This window comes from Podarcis vaucheri, assembly GCF_965113315.1.
Source record: "Podarcis vaucheri genome assembly, chromosome: 11".
Classification (NCBI taxonomy): Eukaryota; Metazoa; Chordata; class Lepidosauria; order Squamata; family Lacertidae; genus Podarcis; species Podarcis vaucheri.
In genome coordinates, this window is record NC_138749.1 from 13,840,650 (window position 1) to 13,853,447 (window position 12,798).

At 43.2% G+C, this 12,798-nt stretch overlaps 1 protein-coding gene across 2 annotated transcripts in view; it reads left to right on the forward strand.

Moving 5' to 3' along the window:
• The window catches only part of RAB27B (RAB27B, member RAS oncogene family), a 118,175-nt gene extending 109,057 nt beyond the window's left edge, over window positions 1-9,118 (forward strand). For both annotated transcript variants that reach the window (XM_082242286.1, XM_082242287.1), the window contains exons 6-8: window positions 1,522-1,625; window positions 3,597-3,720; window positions 4,322-9,118. In XM_082242286.1, coding sequence (XP_082098412.1) covers window positions 1,522-1,625; window positions 3,597-3,720; window positions 4,322-4,511 — 418 coding nt within the window. In that variant the 3' untranslated portion in view covers window positions 4,512-9,118. The remainder of the gene's footprint in view (window positions 1-1,521; window positions 1,626-3,596; window positions 3,721-4,321) is intronic.
• The last annotated feature ends 3,680 nt before the right edge of the window (window positions 9,119-12,798 follow it).

Below are 12,798 nucleotides of genomic sequence, written 5' to 3' on the forward strand. Positions count from 1 at the left end.
ATCCTTAACAGAGCCATTATTAGACAATGCGGTATCCTACCCTGTGGTTAGTTCCAGCTTCAACACTACCTTGGGGCTGGATTACTGCCCCTCTTTTGTAAACAGTGCTGAAGTTTTATTAGCAATCCAGTGGTGTGTAAATCTCCTCGGGCCCAAGTCCAAGATTCGTCTGCTCTCTGTCGCAGTCTGTGCAACTGATGCTGTCATTCTGCTGAAGCTACCGTTCCACATTGCGTGTCTGTAACTGGCAACCAGTAAAATGTACACAGAACGAGAGAGTTGGAAGGGACCTTTTAAGATGGTGGCCATTTGCGTCATCTTGCAAGCAACAGTAATGTTTTTCTTCAGAGCCTATTATTTTATTCATATGCTTATTTTAATCCAATTAACTGACTAAATGACTGAAGATATAGCTAATGCCTTGGTCCCACAAGATGCAATGATGGCTCAACATGGATGGCTGAAAAGGGGATTAGACAAATCCATGACAGGAGGGAATACCAATAGATACGAGCTGGAGGTGGTGTGTTTTTAATTCCAGTTGCTGGGAATTGCAAGCGGGGAGATGGCTCTTGCACTCGGGTCCTGTTTTCAGGCTTCCTGTAGGCACCTGGTTGGCCCATATGAGAAGAGGCCTAGATGGGCCTTTGGATCAGGATCCAGCAGGGCATTTCTCATATGTTATTATATATTTAACTGGGTGACAGTCCCATTAACAATAAATGTGGGCAACTGGATACAGTGGTACCTTGCTTCTTGAACTTAATCCTTTCCAGGAGTCTGTTCGACTCCAAAACCATTCACAAACCAAGGCGCGGTTTCCGATTGGCTGTAGGAGCTTCCTGCACTCAAGCGGAAACTTCATTGGATGTTCGGCTTCCGAAAAACATTTGCAAACCGGAACACGTACTTCCGGGTTTGCGGCGTTCAGGAGCAGATTTGTTCGGCAACTAAGCCGTTCAAGAACCAAGGTACGGCTGTATTACCTGGGCTGTGGGAATTCTGTTGCGCTCTGGAATGTTGCATCATTCTCAGCTCTCACGTAAATGAACTAACATCCTGCTTAGCTAATCATTATGGCTAGAGTTGTGCTTGAAGGGTGTGTGAGTAATACCGTCTGAAATCTCAGAAGCCAGGGTGGGCTCATTTGCCCATCCCCTTGATAGCAAAATTGGACTCAATTGTACAAAACAAGCCAATGTGCAAAAATTGTCATTATTTTGTATGAGCCATACAGGCTGGTTGCAGAGTTTTTGACATTTTTACACTCACGTCCATAACTGAACAAATCGTGAACCACAAGAGGGCTTCTCGGCTTTTATGGTACCATTGGAATAACAGTGAATTGGTGCATATATTTCCTGTAAAAAGGAGAACGTTAAAAGTTTTCCACTGTGATTTATCTTTGGTTTCAACATCATTAAACCATGCAGTAGAAAAATGTTTACCTACTATGGGTTTTTTTCTTTCTTCCTGAGCTAAGTCTGCATGTTGATCCTTTCACTTTCTTTCTTTTGGCAGATTCAGAAGTCTCACGACAGCATTTTTCAGAGATGCCATGGGCTTCTTGTTAATGTTTGATCTCACCAGTCAACAGAGCTTCTTAAATGTCAGAAACTGGATGAGTAAGTGGCGGGAGCAGCTGCCTCTCGTGCCCTCAAGTGCTTTTGGATTAGGCTATATTGCATCTGTCATTCTTCATACAGGGACTACTGCTGTATAAGACAGAATCTCTGTCCATGCTTGGGATTTTTTTTTTTTAAGTGCATTCGGAAAACCCATACTCCACCCTAACCTTTAAAAGTGGGGTGAGCAAGAGAGCATGGAGCAACCTTCTCCAATCTGCTGGCCCACAGGTATTTGGACTACAGCTCCCATCAGCACCAATGCTTACGGTTGATGGGAATTATAGTCCAGCAACACCTGAATGGCAACATGTTGAGGAAGGTTGGCATATTGGGAGTTGCATGTATTGAACCCCCAGGCCCCTTGAAGGCAATGTTGGGCCTGCATTGAAACCAGGAAACATGGTTATGGGCCCAAGGATTGGGGCCACAGACCCAGTGCCAGCAGAGGAAGGATCGGGGGCTGATTTTGTCCTGGTTGGAGTCTCCTGGAACCAGCAGAGTGGCGCAGCGGAAGCGTGCTGGGCCCATAACCATGTTAGGATCGTCCTACTCTTGTGTAGGAACCTGGTAGAGACACATGCCTGACTGGCATGTTCTCTCCCTCCTGGTCGATTGTTTGGGAGCTTTAAAAGCTTTCCTCAGCCCAAACATCACAGCGACTGATACCAAGAAGCATCAGCACACTTTGGGATCCGCAGAGTATTCTCAGTTTGCGTAACAGAACTCAGTAGCACAGCATTTTGGCTACTCTATTTTTATTTACATATAATATACTCGGAGCATTCTGCCTTAGCTCCTTCCTCTTTCTCATCAGAAAGCAAAGAGAGAGAGAAAACAAAGGGCAATCGTTCTACTTCACGGAACACAGTAACACAAAACATCCTGTCTCTGTCACTTCCCACACTGTGGAATGAAAACATACACCATCATGTGATAGACAACAATCCCATGACTGCAAACACAGAGCAGGAATCCTTACAATCTGAGCCAGGAGGTCCCTGGTTCAAATCTTGCCTTAGCTTCAGACTCACAAGATAACGCTGTAACATACTCTCTCTGGATAAAGCTTGGCTGAGATCTTCCACAAAAATCTACAACAAGATGGGATGGGGTGAATGAACCAGTTGGGTTTTATAGATAAAAAAACTGAACAGGCAGACTTGAAGACGGGAGGGGGAGGGGTTGCCAATATAACTAAGCATTCGCTCCTTTCTCTTTCATACGTTCATATGATGTGTGTGCATTGCGTGTGTGTGTGTGTGTGTGTGTGTGTGTATGTGAATCTACTCTTCACTCCCAGCATATGCCAATAGTCAATCCTCTTCTGTTTGAGGGTGGGTGGGAAAGATGGAACTATGAGATAGGACTAATGCGAAGTTGGCTACCCTTTATCACTGCAACCTCATTCACCTTCATGCCTAGCTTGTTGGTTTTCTGTAGACATCTGGTTGGCCATTATGGGAAACAGCATGCCGGTTAGATAAGGCAGTCTTCGGTCTGATCCAGCCGGGCTACTATGTTATTATGAACCCCTATTCTCTAAGCCTCAGCAATCACCATGTCTGTACAGTATCTGCCATAATGGGATAATAATATTTGCCTACCTTATGGGACTTTTGGAGGGATTACTGAGATAGTGGGAAGTGCTTTCAACATTTCAAATGCACTACATACATGCAGGTTATTAATATTCTGTTGCCATTGTAGTGAGGGAAATGAATTCTCTGCTACTTGGCCTTACTAGACAAGTTTTTGTTGTTCTAGTTGTATTATTTATTCATTGGAAGGGCTGTTGTACCCTAGGGCAACAAAAATTCCTAAGCCTCCAATTTCTGTTGTGCATAATTCTTACCTTGACATGAAAACAAGTCCTCTTGGTACTGATATTGAAACAGCTGTTTTTACGCTTATCTTTTTTCCAGATAGCTTTTTCAACATCCCTTACCCAGACTTCTTTGTTTTGTTTAGGCCAACTGCAAGCAAATGCGTATTGTGAGAACCCGGACATTGTATTAATTGGAAATAAAGCTGACCTGTCAGATCAGAGAGAGGTCAATGAGAGACAAGCGAAAGATCTAGCAGACAAATACGGGTAAGCCCAGTCAGTTACAGGAATCTTAACATGAATGAAAGGCTTTAAGCCTCCTTAAAGCTCTCCTATGAAAGGTAATTAAGTGTATACTTCAACTTTCTAACTAGCATCCATGGTCATTCCCTAAGGCTTCACATACATTGTTCACTCCTGGGATGCACAGTACTGCTAATCTGTACTTTAAAAAAATAAATAATGTTAAGTTGGTTAGTATTTGGAATTTTAATGAAGGTGCAACATGTTATCTCTTTTATACCTTGCGTTCCTGCATAATCTGGTGGGACTGAGTCTTTGTTTTATCTGGTACTCCTAGACCAAGAGTCTCCAATTAGTTTTTAAAAAGTTTCAATTTCCACTCCTATTATGTAGGGGGAAGAGCAGGGCAAAGTCAAAGCAAGCCTTTTTAGGCATGCCTAGGGAATGATTTGAAGGTCTATGATGTGGTTCTATTGATGTAAAAGCAATTTTGTATTGAGGGGAAACCACCTGGGATCTGTGGATAAGTTGTCCCTCGAAGGAAGAGCTGGGTAGACATTTTCGTTAATGACCCCATTTTTAAAATGTCCCATCTGACAAAGATTTTTTGCTGTTTTCCTGTTAGCATCCCATACTTTGAAACGAGTGCAGCTACCGGCCAGAATGTGGAAAAAGCTGTGGAAACGCTCTTGGACTTGATAATGAAACGTATGGAACAGTGTGTTGACAAGAGTCAAGTCTCAGACACAGCCAACGGAGGAAATTCAGGGAAGCTGGCACCAGCAAAATCAGAAGAGAAGAAATGTGCATGTTGATTTAGCTCCTCAGACAGAGGGGAATGAACAAGAAGTTGTCCTATCCGAAAATAGCAGGCCCGACCAACCACCAAATTCAATCCTGGAAGCTCTTATGGGACAGCTGTTGTTGTCTTAAGCAAAGGCTGATTATTTCTGATGCTGAGAGAGTCTTGCTTCCATGCTTGCCACAGATGTTATCTGTACAATGTCATCTTCATAGAAAACCCAAAGGCCCTCGTTCTTCTCAATACAACCAGGCCAGTAAATAGAGGAAAGCCTTGCTTATATTGGGGAGAGAGAGTTGTTGAAATGTTATATGATAAGACAGTGAATCACTCTTGTAGGCCCATGCAATCACTTCTAGTCCTGTTGCCTTCTATTACAATATACATTATGCATTTGCTACAGACGGTTTATAAAAAGCAAATGGATATTAATGTAGCTTATTATAAATGTATTTGTATTTTTATTTTTTTGTCAATACCAAGCAGTCATTGCTGTTACATTCAGCTGACTGATGTCCCTGATGAGCTCAGAATATTGCATCCTCTTCCAGGATAAAACTGAGGACCTGTGTAACATTGGAACTGATGGCCAAGTGGAATTGGAGGGGTGGGGGCTAAAAGAGGAAGGGGATGTCCAGGAATTCTAGCACAGTGGTGGGAAGGAGCAGGTGCATACTGCAGTGAAGCTTTTCCCCTCTAAACCAAAAGGTATTGTCCATGCTTCAGACACCAAAACCAGCGTTGTCTCCCAAGAACATGGGCAGCAGAATGACAAACGCTTTCTCTGGTGACTTTGTAATTGCTTTAAAGGAGTCTCTTTCCTCAGGTAAAGAGAAGACAGGTCCATATGAATGCAGTTAGCTTTTCTAATTAATCCTCTTCCCTCAACGCATTAATTTTTTTATTTTTGTTTTACAAGTGGGCCACCTAATAAATGTAAAACTGTTGAATGTTGATTTGAAGAATGGAGCATCACAAAAGCAAAACCTTGTAATATATGGCTGGCACTTGGAAGCATTTTAAAATTGGCAAGGTAGGCTTAGGAACAGAGCATCAAAGGGTGATTCTGTTACTGTAGCTATGCTGCCAACTGTTGAGTGGTGCCAAATTGTTCTTTAAAGCCAAATGTTGTGGTGGGGCTGTGATGTATTAAAACGTATCTTTTGAAATAAATAAAAAAAAATCAGCTGTGTACCATTCCTACATGGTGCCACGTTAGAACAAAGTATATATTGGTAAAGTCCTAGAGCAATATGGCTGCTCCAGCTTTGGCCCTGAAGCCAGCAAGATCCCACTGGGAAAACTGGAGAAGAGACTTTAAGCACCACGTGGTCTTTGCTTTATGGGCCAAACTATTGTCCCATAGTTTTATTTGGGATTCATGCAGAGGTGATCTTGTACAGCACAAGGGCAAGAGGGTATCTGGGCAGCCCAGTTAATGTATAAAGCTGAAACTGTAACAACATGGAGAGTTGGAAGATGATGTTAAGAAGAAATGATACAGAGGAGTTAGGCTTGCTTGCCAAAAATCATACTTCATAGATGGAGAATTCTGAGGTGCCTGTTCTGAGATCTTTCCCCTCCATCCCTTGCTTATTAAGATGCTTCAGTTGATGAAATCAACTGCAGAGCCCCCAAATCCTGAAGCCAGCCCTAGAGGGCAACAGGAGCATATGGTAGTCTGTAGGAAAGAACTGTTGCACTAACAAGTTCCTCAAGGAAAGAGGAAGAGGTGTGTGTTTGGAAAACTGCAGCTGCTAGAATGCTGCACATGGGAGATTCTTCCTGACCTGCAGCAAGCAATTGACAGGATGTCTCTCAGAAAGAAAGAAAAACCCCAGTGGTATTTTTAACTGGTAAAACAGCTCATAAAACCTTGGTAGCTATGCTTTTGGAATTTTATATTTTTGCATGCTATTTTTTGGTGAAACAAAGGTGAAACAACATACCACACGCCTGGTGCATGGGCTGTTAATGGTTCAGTGCAAGAGCAGATTTTCCGCCCTTTCCATCTCATAACCGCTTTTTTTCCTTCTGAGGACCATTAGCGAGACTTCTCAAGCACCCTCTCTTAGGAAGCCCAGCTTTCCTCCTTTTTTTTCATGCTGCATTTAAAGTCCCTGTAAAATTTGGAGATGTCTTATTCGAGAGGAACCCCTCTGTACTTTTAACAGCTGCATGTTGGGGGGATTTTGGCAAGCATGGTTTCCTATTAAGGACTAGGGTCCAGGATTCCTATTTTTCCTCTTATAGTAGGGTGGAGAACCTGTAGACCTCCACATATGATAGCTGGAGATCCATTGGTTCCCCATTTCTGGACATCAGGGTACTAAAAATTGCCGAATCCCATGTGAAGTCTTGTGTTTGGCATAATAAGAGTCTATATGATGTTTTCAACAGTGTCTGTGCTGATGTCATTTCATAGCACATCACTCATCTTTGGTGGCACCTTCCTGGTGATCCCATCTCCACCTCCAACCTCTCATCAGAGCTGGAAATGAGGAGGAGCAGGAAGTGTCATAATGACACCAGGTACCTTTATGTAGGAAACCTATCTTGCCCTCGCAGTTCTTACATTAGCTGCTTGACAAAATGAGCCTACATACAACAGAATACTTAAACCAGCCAATCGGTGGTTCATTGATCAACAACTGCCAGGGGCATAGAAAGGTTGGTATGAAAATAAAGAGGTAATTCCAGGCTTACTTCTCCCCCTTTTAAAAATGTTGAATAAAACAATGGAGACTCTTGGAATGTGTGCTGTGAAATGTAGCTTCATTTTGTGTGTGCTGGCCTGGGAGACATCACGTTTCACTGTCCCCTGTAGCATCCAACAGGAATGCTACAACTCCTCAGGCGCTTTTGAGGTGCTTTCTTTGAGTGCTTTCAAATAATCAGCTGAAGCATTCCCCAATCACCTCTGCAATATGGCTCCACAAGCTTGATGAGTTGTTCATACTTAATAGATGAGGGGAGAATTAACTCTGCCCTGGTGTCCCAGGAATATCCATTTGCCAACTGTAACAGCATGGAGGAGTTTATCAATGTGGCTCTGCGTGATGGTCCTTTAAGGATAAGTCCTTGGAGGAGGGGAAGTGTATCCAATTGGATTCATGTGAGAAAATGGAGTGTTATGTAGTAGTAACAGACATGTGGTGCACCTAAAAATGGGTATTCAATCAATACTTTCTGGGGAAAGCCCATTCTCTCCAAATGTGTGTTTGTAAATTTGTCTTAAGGCCCTTGTCTTAGATCTACCAACACACTGACTGCTAAATTCACACCAATACTTAAAGCTGGTGTGGTATTGCTAAAGCAGAGATAAGGAACCTCTGGATGTTGTGGGTATATACCTCTCCCCCACTGCCACCAGCATGACCATTAGTCTGGGATAATGGGAGTTGGACTCTCAACAACATCTGGAGGGGGCAGGTTCCCTGCATCTGCGCCAGAGCTGTCATCTGAAGTCTCCTTTTCCTAGAAAGCAAATGGTAGTCTGCTGTGACACTGAATGAAAAGAAGAACCCAGTTTTTTTCTTGGTAACCTCCTCATGACTCCGCATTAGGATCCGTACTTTTGTGGGCCAGATGTGGAACCTTCTGGAGCTTTTTTCAGGAGTGTGAGTCTTGCATGGTTCTGTCTGCCTCCCCTTAGACATTTTTTTCTTTATCTCATTCCAGCACTTATGTTGGGAAATGTCAAGCCAGGTAAAACATAATATTGAGTCAAGCTGTGTGTACAACAGTTATAGAAGCGAAGTAAGATAAGCCAAGCTTTCACAGGAAGGGACAAAAATGGGTGGGAGTTGGGTAGGGCCCTGCTATCATGTTGCAAGCAAGTGTGTGTGTGTTCTGCAAGAAACACATTTTAATTTTGACTCTGCTGTACTACGACCTGCCTTCTCATTTCATATCATCCATATAAGACAAGGCCTGTACTTGGGTGGGGAGATTAGGTAGTCCCAAGTAGTACAGACATTCTTGCACTTTAAAAACAAAATAAAACCGAAACATTCCTCTCTCCACTTGCTGAGAAACGCAAGTTGCAACACTTATGTTCTACCCTTATTTTCAGAACACCAATTTACATAGATTCTTTATGAAGCATCTCCTATAACTGCCTGTCCTCCCTGCACAATAGGGCTTTCAGTGTAAATAATTTGAGGTACTTTGCCTGAGCATATTTATTGAAATGATCCTTTTCAGATTTTGTATCCTTTGCCTTTCTGACTTAACACTAGCAACCTTCCAATTGATCAATTGCTTCTTTTTTTAAAAAAATGTTTTCTCTGTTAGATTATTCTGAGCATGTTTTACGTTGGTCTATGCGGCAGGTCTGTACATGTTAAAAGATTTACATTCTTGAACGTGGGCGTTTTGTATTGTATGTCTCTCAGTAGACTGCGATGCCAGCATAACAATGTCAGTCATTACTTTGTTGTACCAAAGTACCTGTGGCTTTAAAACTAAATATCTATAAATATATATATATATTATATACATACACATTGTCAACTTTTATTAACTAGTGTCTGGGTTTGTACAATATGGTCAAGGAACGTAATCTTGTGGTTTCATATCTGCACTGTCCTTTTGAAAATTAAAATAATATGTTTTTAATCAGTGTTGGGCTGTTGGAACGCAAAATCAGGAAAGAGTGTGTTTGTGTGTGTGTGTTTGTGTGTGTGTGTGTGTGTGAGAGAGAGAGAGAGAGAGAGAGAGAGAGAGAGAGAGAGAGAGTTCACTATGTTTTACAACAGTGTTGGAGAACCTAGCGCCCAGTGTGGCCCAGCAGGCCTTTGTATCTGGCCCTCAGAACTCTCTTAAGGCCACACCCCTTCTCCCTAGACCACACCTCTCACTATCCCTGCCTTACACCTCAAATTATTCTTTTCATGACTGGACTGTGTCCTTGAAATCTAATATGCCTCTTGCATGGCTGGATGAAGAACAGAGATGTGTGAGAGTGTTCAGAATTAGCCTACTGTATGTCCAAAGGTAAAAAATGCATTTGATCCCTGGAAGGCTGGGCAGAAGGCACTGGGACTGTCAGACTGAAAAAGATTAAGACTTCAGGGGTGCATTCCAGTCCAGCAAGTGTGTGGCTGGGGAGAGAGCGTGATCTGCAAAGAAGAGCCAGATAGAGAGGTCTGGAAGGTGGCTTTTGGCTCCCTAGGCCTGAGGCTCCCCAATATTTACTTAGGGATTAATCACAATTTTAGGCCCCCTGACTAACATCAGTTCTCTGGGCAGCTTGTGGATCAAAAAATAAAATGCAGTGATCACCATCAGTTTCCACTGGCATAATAGGACTTGGGTTTCCTCTCTTCCCCCAATGTGCCTCCCAATCAATCAATAAATCAGTGTTTATTACAGCAAACAGGCAGCATACTAAAACCAGAATTTCTGCATAGTTTGCCTCCCAATCATCTCCAGAAGGTCCCCCAACCTCCCAGGGCACAAGGAGGATGGAGGAGACAAGAGGAAGAGGATATGCCATTGCATGCATCAAAGTCCCTCACATCAGCAGGTCCCCAGCACTGGGTATGGCCCAATATGTACACTTTCAAAACTCAGCAGCAGTAGCTATCATATGGTAAGCCTGTGTTGGCTGTACCACTTTAGGTGGAGTCTGATGGTCCATTTAAAAAGTTCCCTGCTGGTAGAAAATTGGCATATCTTCCATTCTCCTCCTCCCCTCCATTTTGCATTTTACCCATGTCTCTATCTCTAGCTAATGGAATGAAATTGCCAAGAGTGGGATCTTCCGTAAGAGACGGGGTTCCCTTACATCCTCAGGCTGCTGTCTTGAGCATATTTATACTACCTAGATTTGGTTGAATAGAGAAGGATTTGAGGGCATGAATAGCTCATCTTTCAAGGCTTTTGCAAATTCCCAAAATTAGTTTCCAAGCCTGAGTCTGGAGGATTTCCTTGGCATCTTCAGTTCCAGCAGATTTCCCCTCCCCCTTCCTCCAAAAGAACCTTTGCAAACACTTCAGACAAAGCCTAGCCTCTTTAGGGTATGTGGTTATAACTGTTTTAGGGATTTTAAATTGCTGGACTTTGCAGCAAGATTGCTTTAGAGGCACGTGTTCTAAACTTGACTCGTAATGAAGGTTTTTTTGGTGGGCAGAGGACTTTCAGTAGAAGCACGTGGATGTTTGCCTTCCATACGTTTTCCAAATTCAGCTGTGTTGAATGGCAGGCTACCAGTACTATTTGATGTTCTAATTTGCCAGATTTCTGATTCCTGGGGGCAGCTCAGCAAGCTTCACGCTGGGATTACTCAATAAGTCATGAGCAAGTGTGTAGGAGAGCTGCTTGTAAATCTTTAATAGCAGTAGCGATTCCAAAGTTTCAAATGATTGAAATGCATTTAAAACGGGGAGCATCCAATGTTTCTATTTGCCTCTGAAAAACAGATGGACGTATTTGAAAGTAGGAAGTCAATAATATGGGCCATATGTTGGATTCAGGTAAGGAAACTTCCCTGCTGGGAAAGGGTTAAATGTCTCCTTCCCTGAGCACAATTGTCGTCCCTGAGTAGATGCTTTAAAATAAAAATGGAAACACCACACCATCTGATTTGGGGATGTCCCCATGTAAATTTGGCCCTAAATTTGGCCCTGGGATGCCATCCAAATTACTCAAATCCATGACTCAAAAGTGCAAACTTCTATACCTGCTTCAATGCTGCTGTTAAATCATATACCTGGACCAAAAAAAAAGGGGGGGGGATTCAGGTTAAAGGAGAACAGCTCATCAGACACAGCATGAAGGATGTTTTTGAGAAGATGCACTCCAGTAGGCTTTGCAGTTTGTAATTTCAAATGGAGTCTAATTAATTAAATCACTTCCTCTTGACAAGAGTGCAACACAGCTGGTAAGGAACCAGCGGATGCAATGGAGAAGCATAACCTGGGCAAACCTGCACAACTTGTGATGGCCCCCACTGGCTCTCTAAGACACGAAGAATTTGGGTTGTGTGGTTAATTTGTACATCCCTACCTGTAAGTCTGTGTGTACTTAGAAATCAGTCCCACCAAACTTGGTAGGGCTTTGTTCTCAGTAAAGGAGTGTATAGCACTGAGCTACAATGATTTTCGCACCAGAGCTGTATCATAAAGAATAAGGTTTGTAGCTACATCACAGAGTGGCCTTGCATGCAATAATAATAATAATCCCGGGTCCAATCCCTGGTGTCCCAAGGTAGGGCTGGCTGGGAAAAACTTCAGCTTAAATTCCTACAGAGACACTGTTGAAGGAGCCAGGCAAGTTTCTTGTTAATGGCCCTAAGTACGGGTGGCGCTGTGGTCTAAACCACTGAGCCTTGGGCTTGCTGATCAAAAGCTTGGTGGTTTGAATCCCTGCAACGAGGTGAGCTCCTGTTGCTCGGTCCCAGCTCCTGCCAACCTAGCAGTTCGAAAGCACGCCAAAAAGTGCAAGTAGATAAATAGGTACCACTCCGGTAGGAAGGTAAACGGTGTTTCTGTGTGCTGCTCTGGTTTTGCCAGAAGCGGCTTAGTCATGCTGGTCACATGACCTGGAAAAACTGTCTGCAGACAAACGCCAGCTCCCTTGACCTGTAAAGCGAGATGAGTGCTGCAACCCCAGAGTCATCTGCGACTGGTCTTTCAGGGGTCCTTTACTTTTACCTTTACTGGTCATTAGTAATAAGAAGGGAAGTTGTTTTGTGCCAGAGGGCAAATGGGTAGGACCCCTCCCTCATCGGACTGGTAGTGAGAAGGAAAAAGGCCAGAGTTGTGTTTGAAGTGAGCAGAAAACATGCTGCAGGCAGAAGCTGTGAGTCAGAGCCATGCTGGATTCCAACAAGGCTGTGACTATAGGAGAAGCAAGGCCTCACAACGTAAAACCCCTTTTAAAAAAAATTAAAAGCTTCAATGGTTGCCAGTTAGTTTTGGGGTTCAATTCAAGATGCTCACTTATGTTTAAAACTCTAAACAACTTAGGGTCCAAATATCTGAAACATCATCTTTCCGATGGACCCTCTTGTGTTAAGATCAGCAGAGGGAGTTCTCTTCACAGTTCCACCTCCTGCAGAAATTCAGAGTGTATCTGTGGTCCAGGAGAGGGCATTCTTAGGCAGCCCCTAAGTTGTGGAAGTCCCTCCTTGCAGAATGGCATCTGGCACCTGCACTGAATGCTGAAGATGCCCCTTTTTCTCCTGGCACTTGACACTCGAGATGCTTAATTTTAGGATCCACCCTGTTTTTGGGATGGCAAGTTGTTTTAAACCATTTTTGTGGTGCATTTTAAATTGTTGTAACCCACCCTGG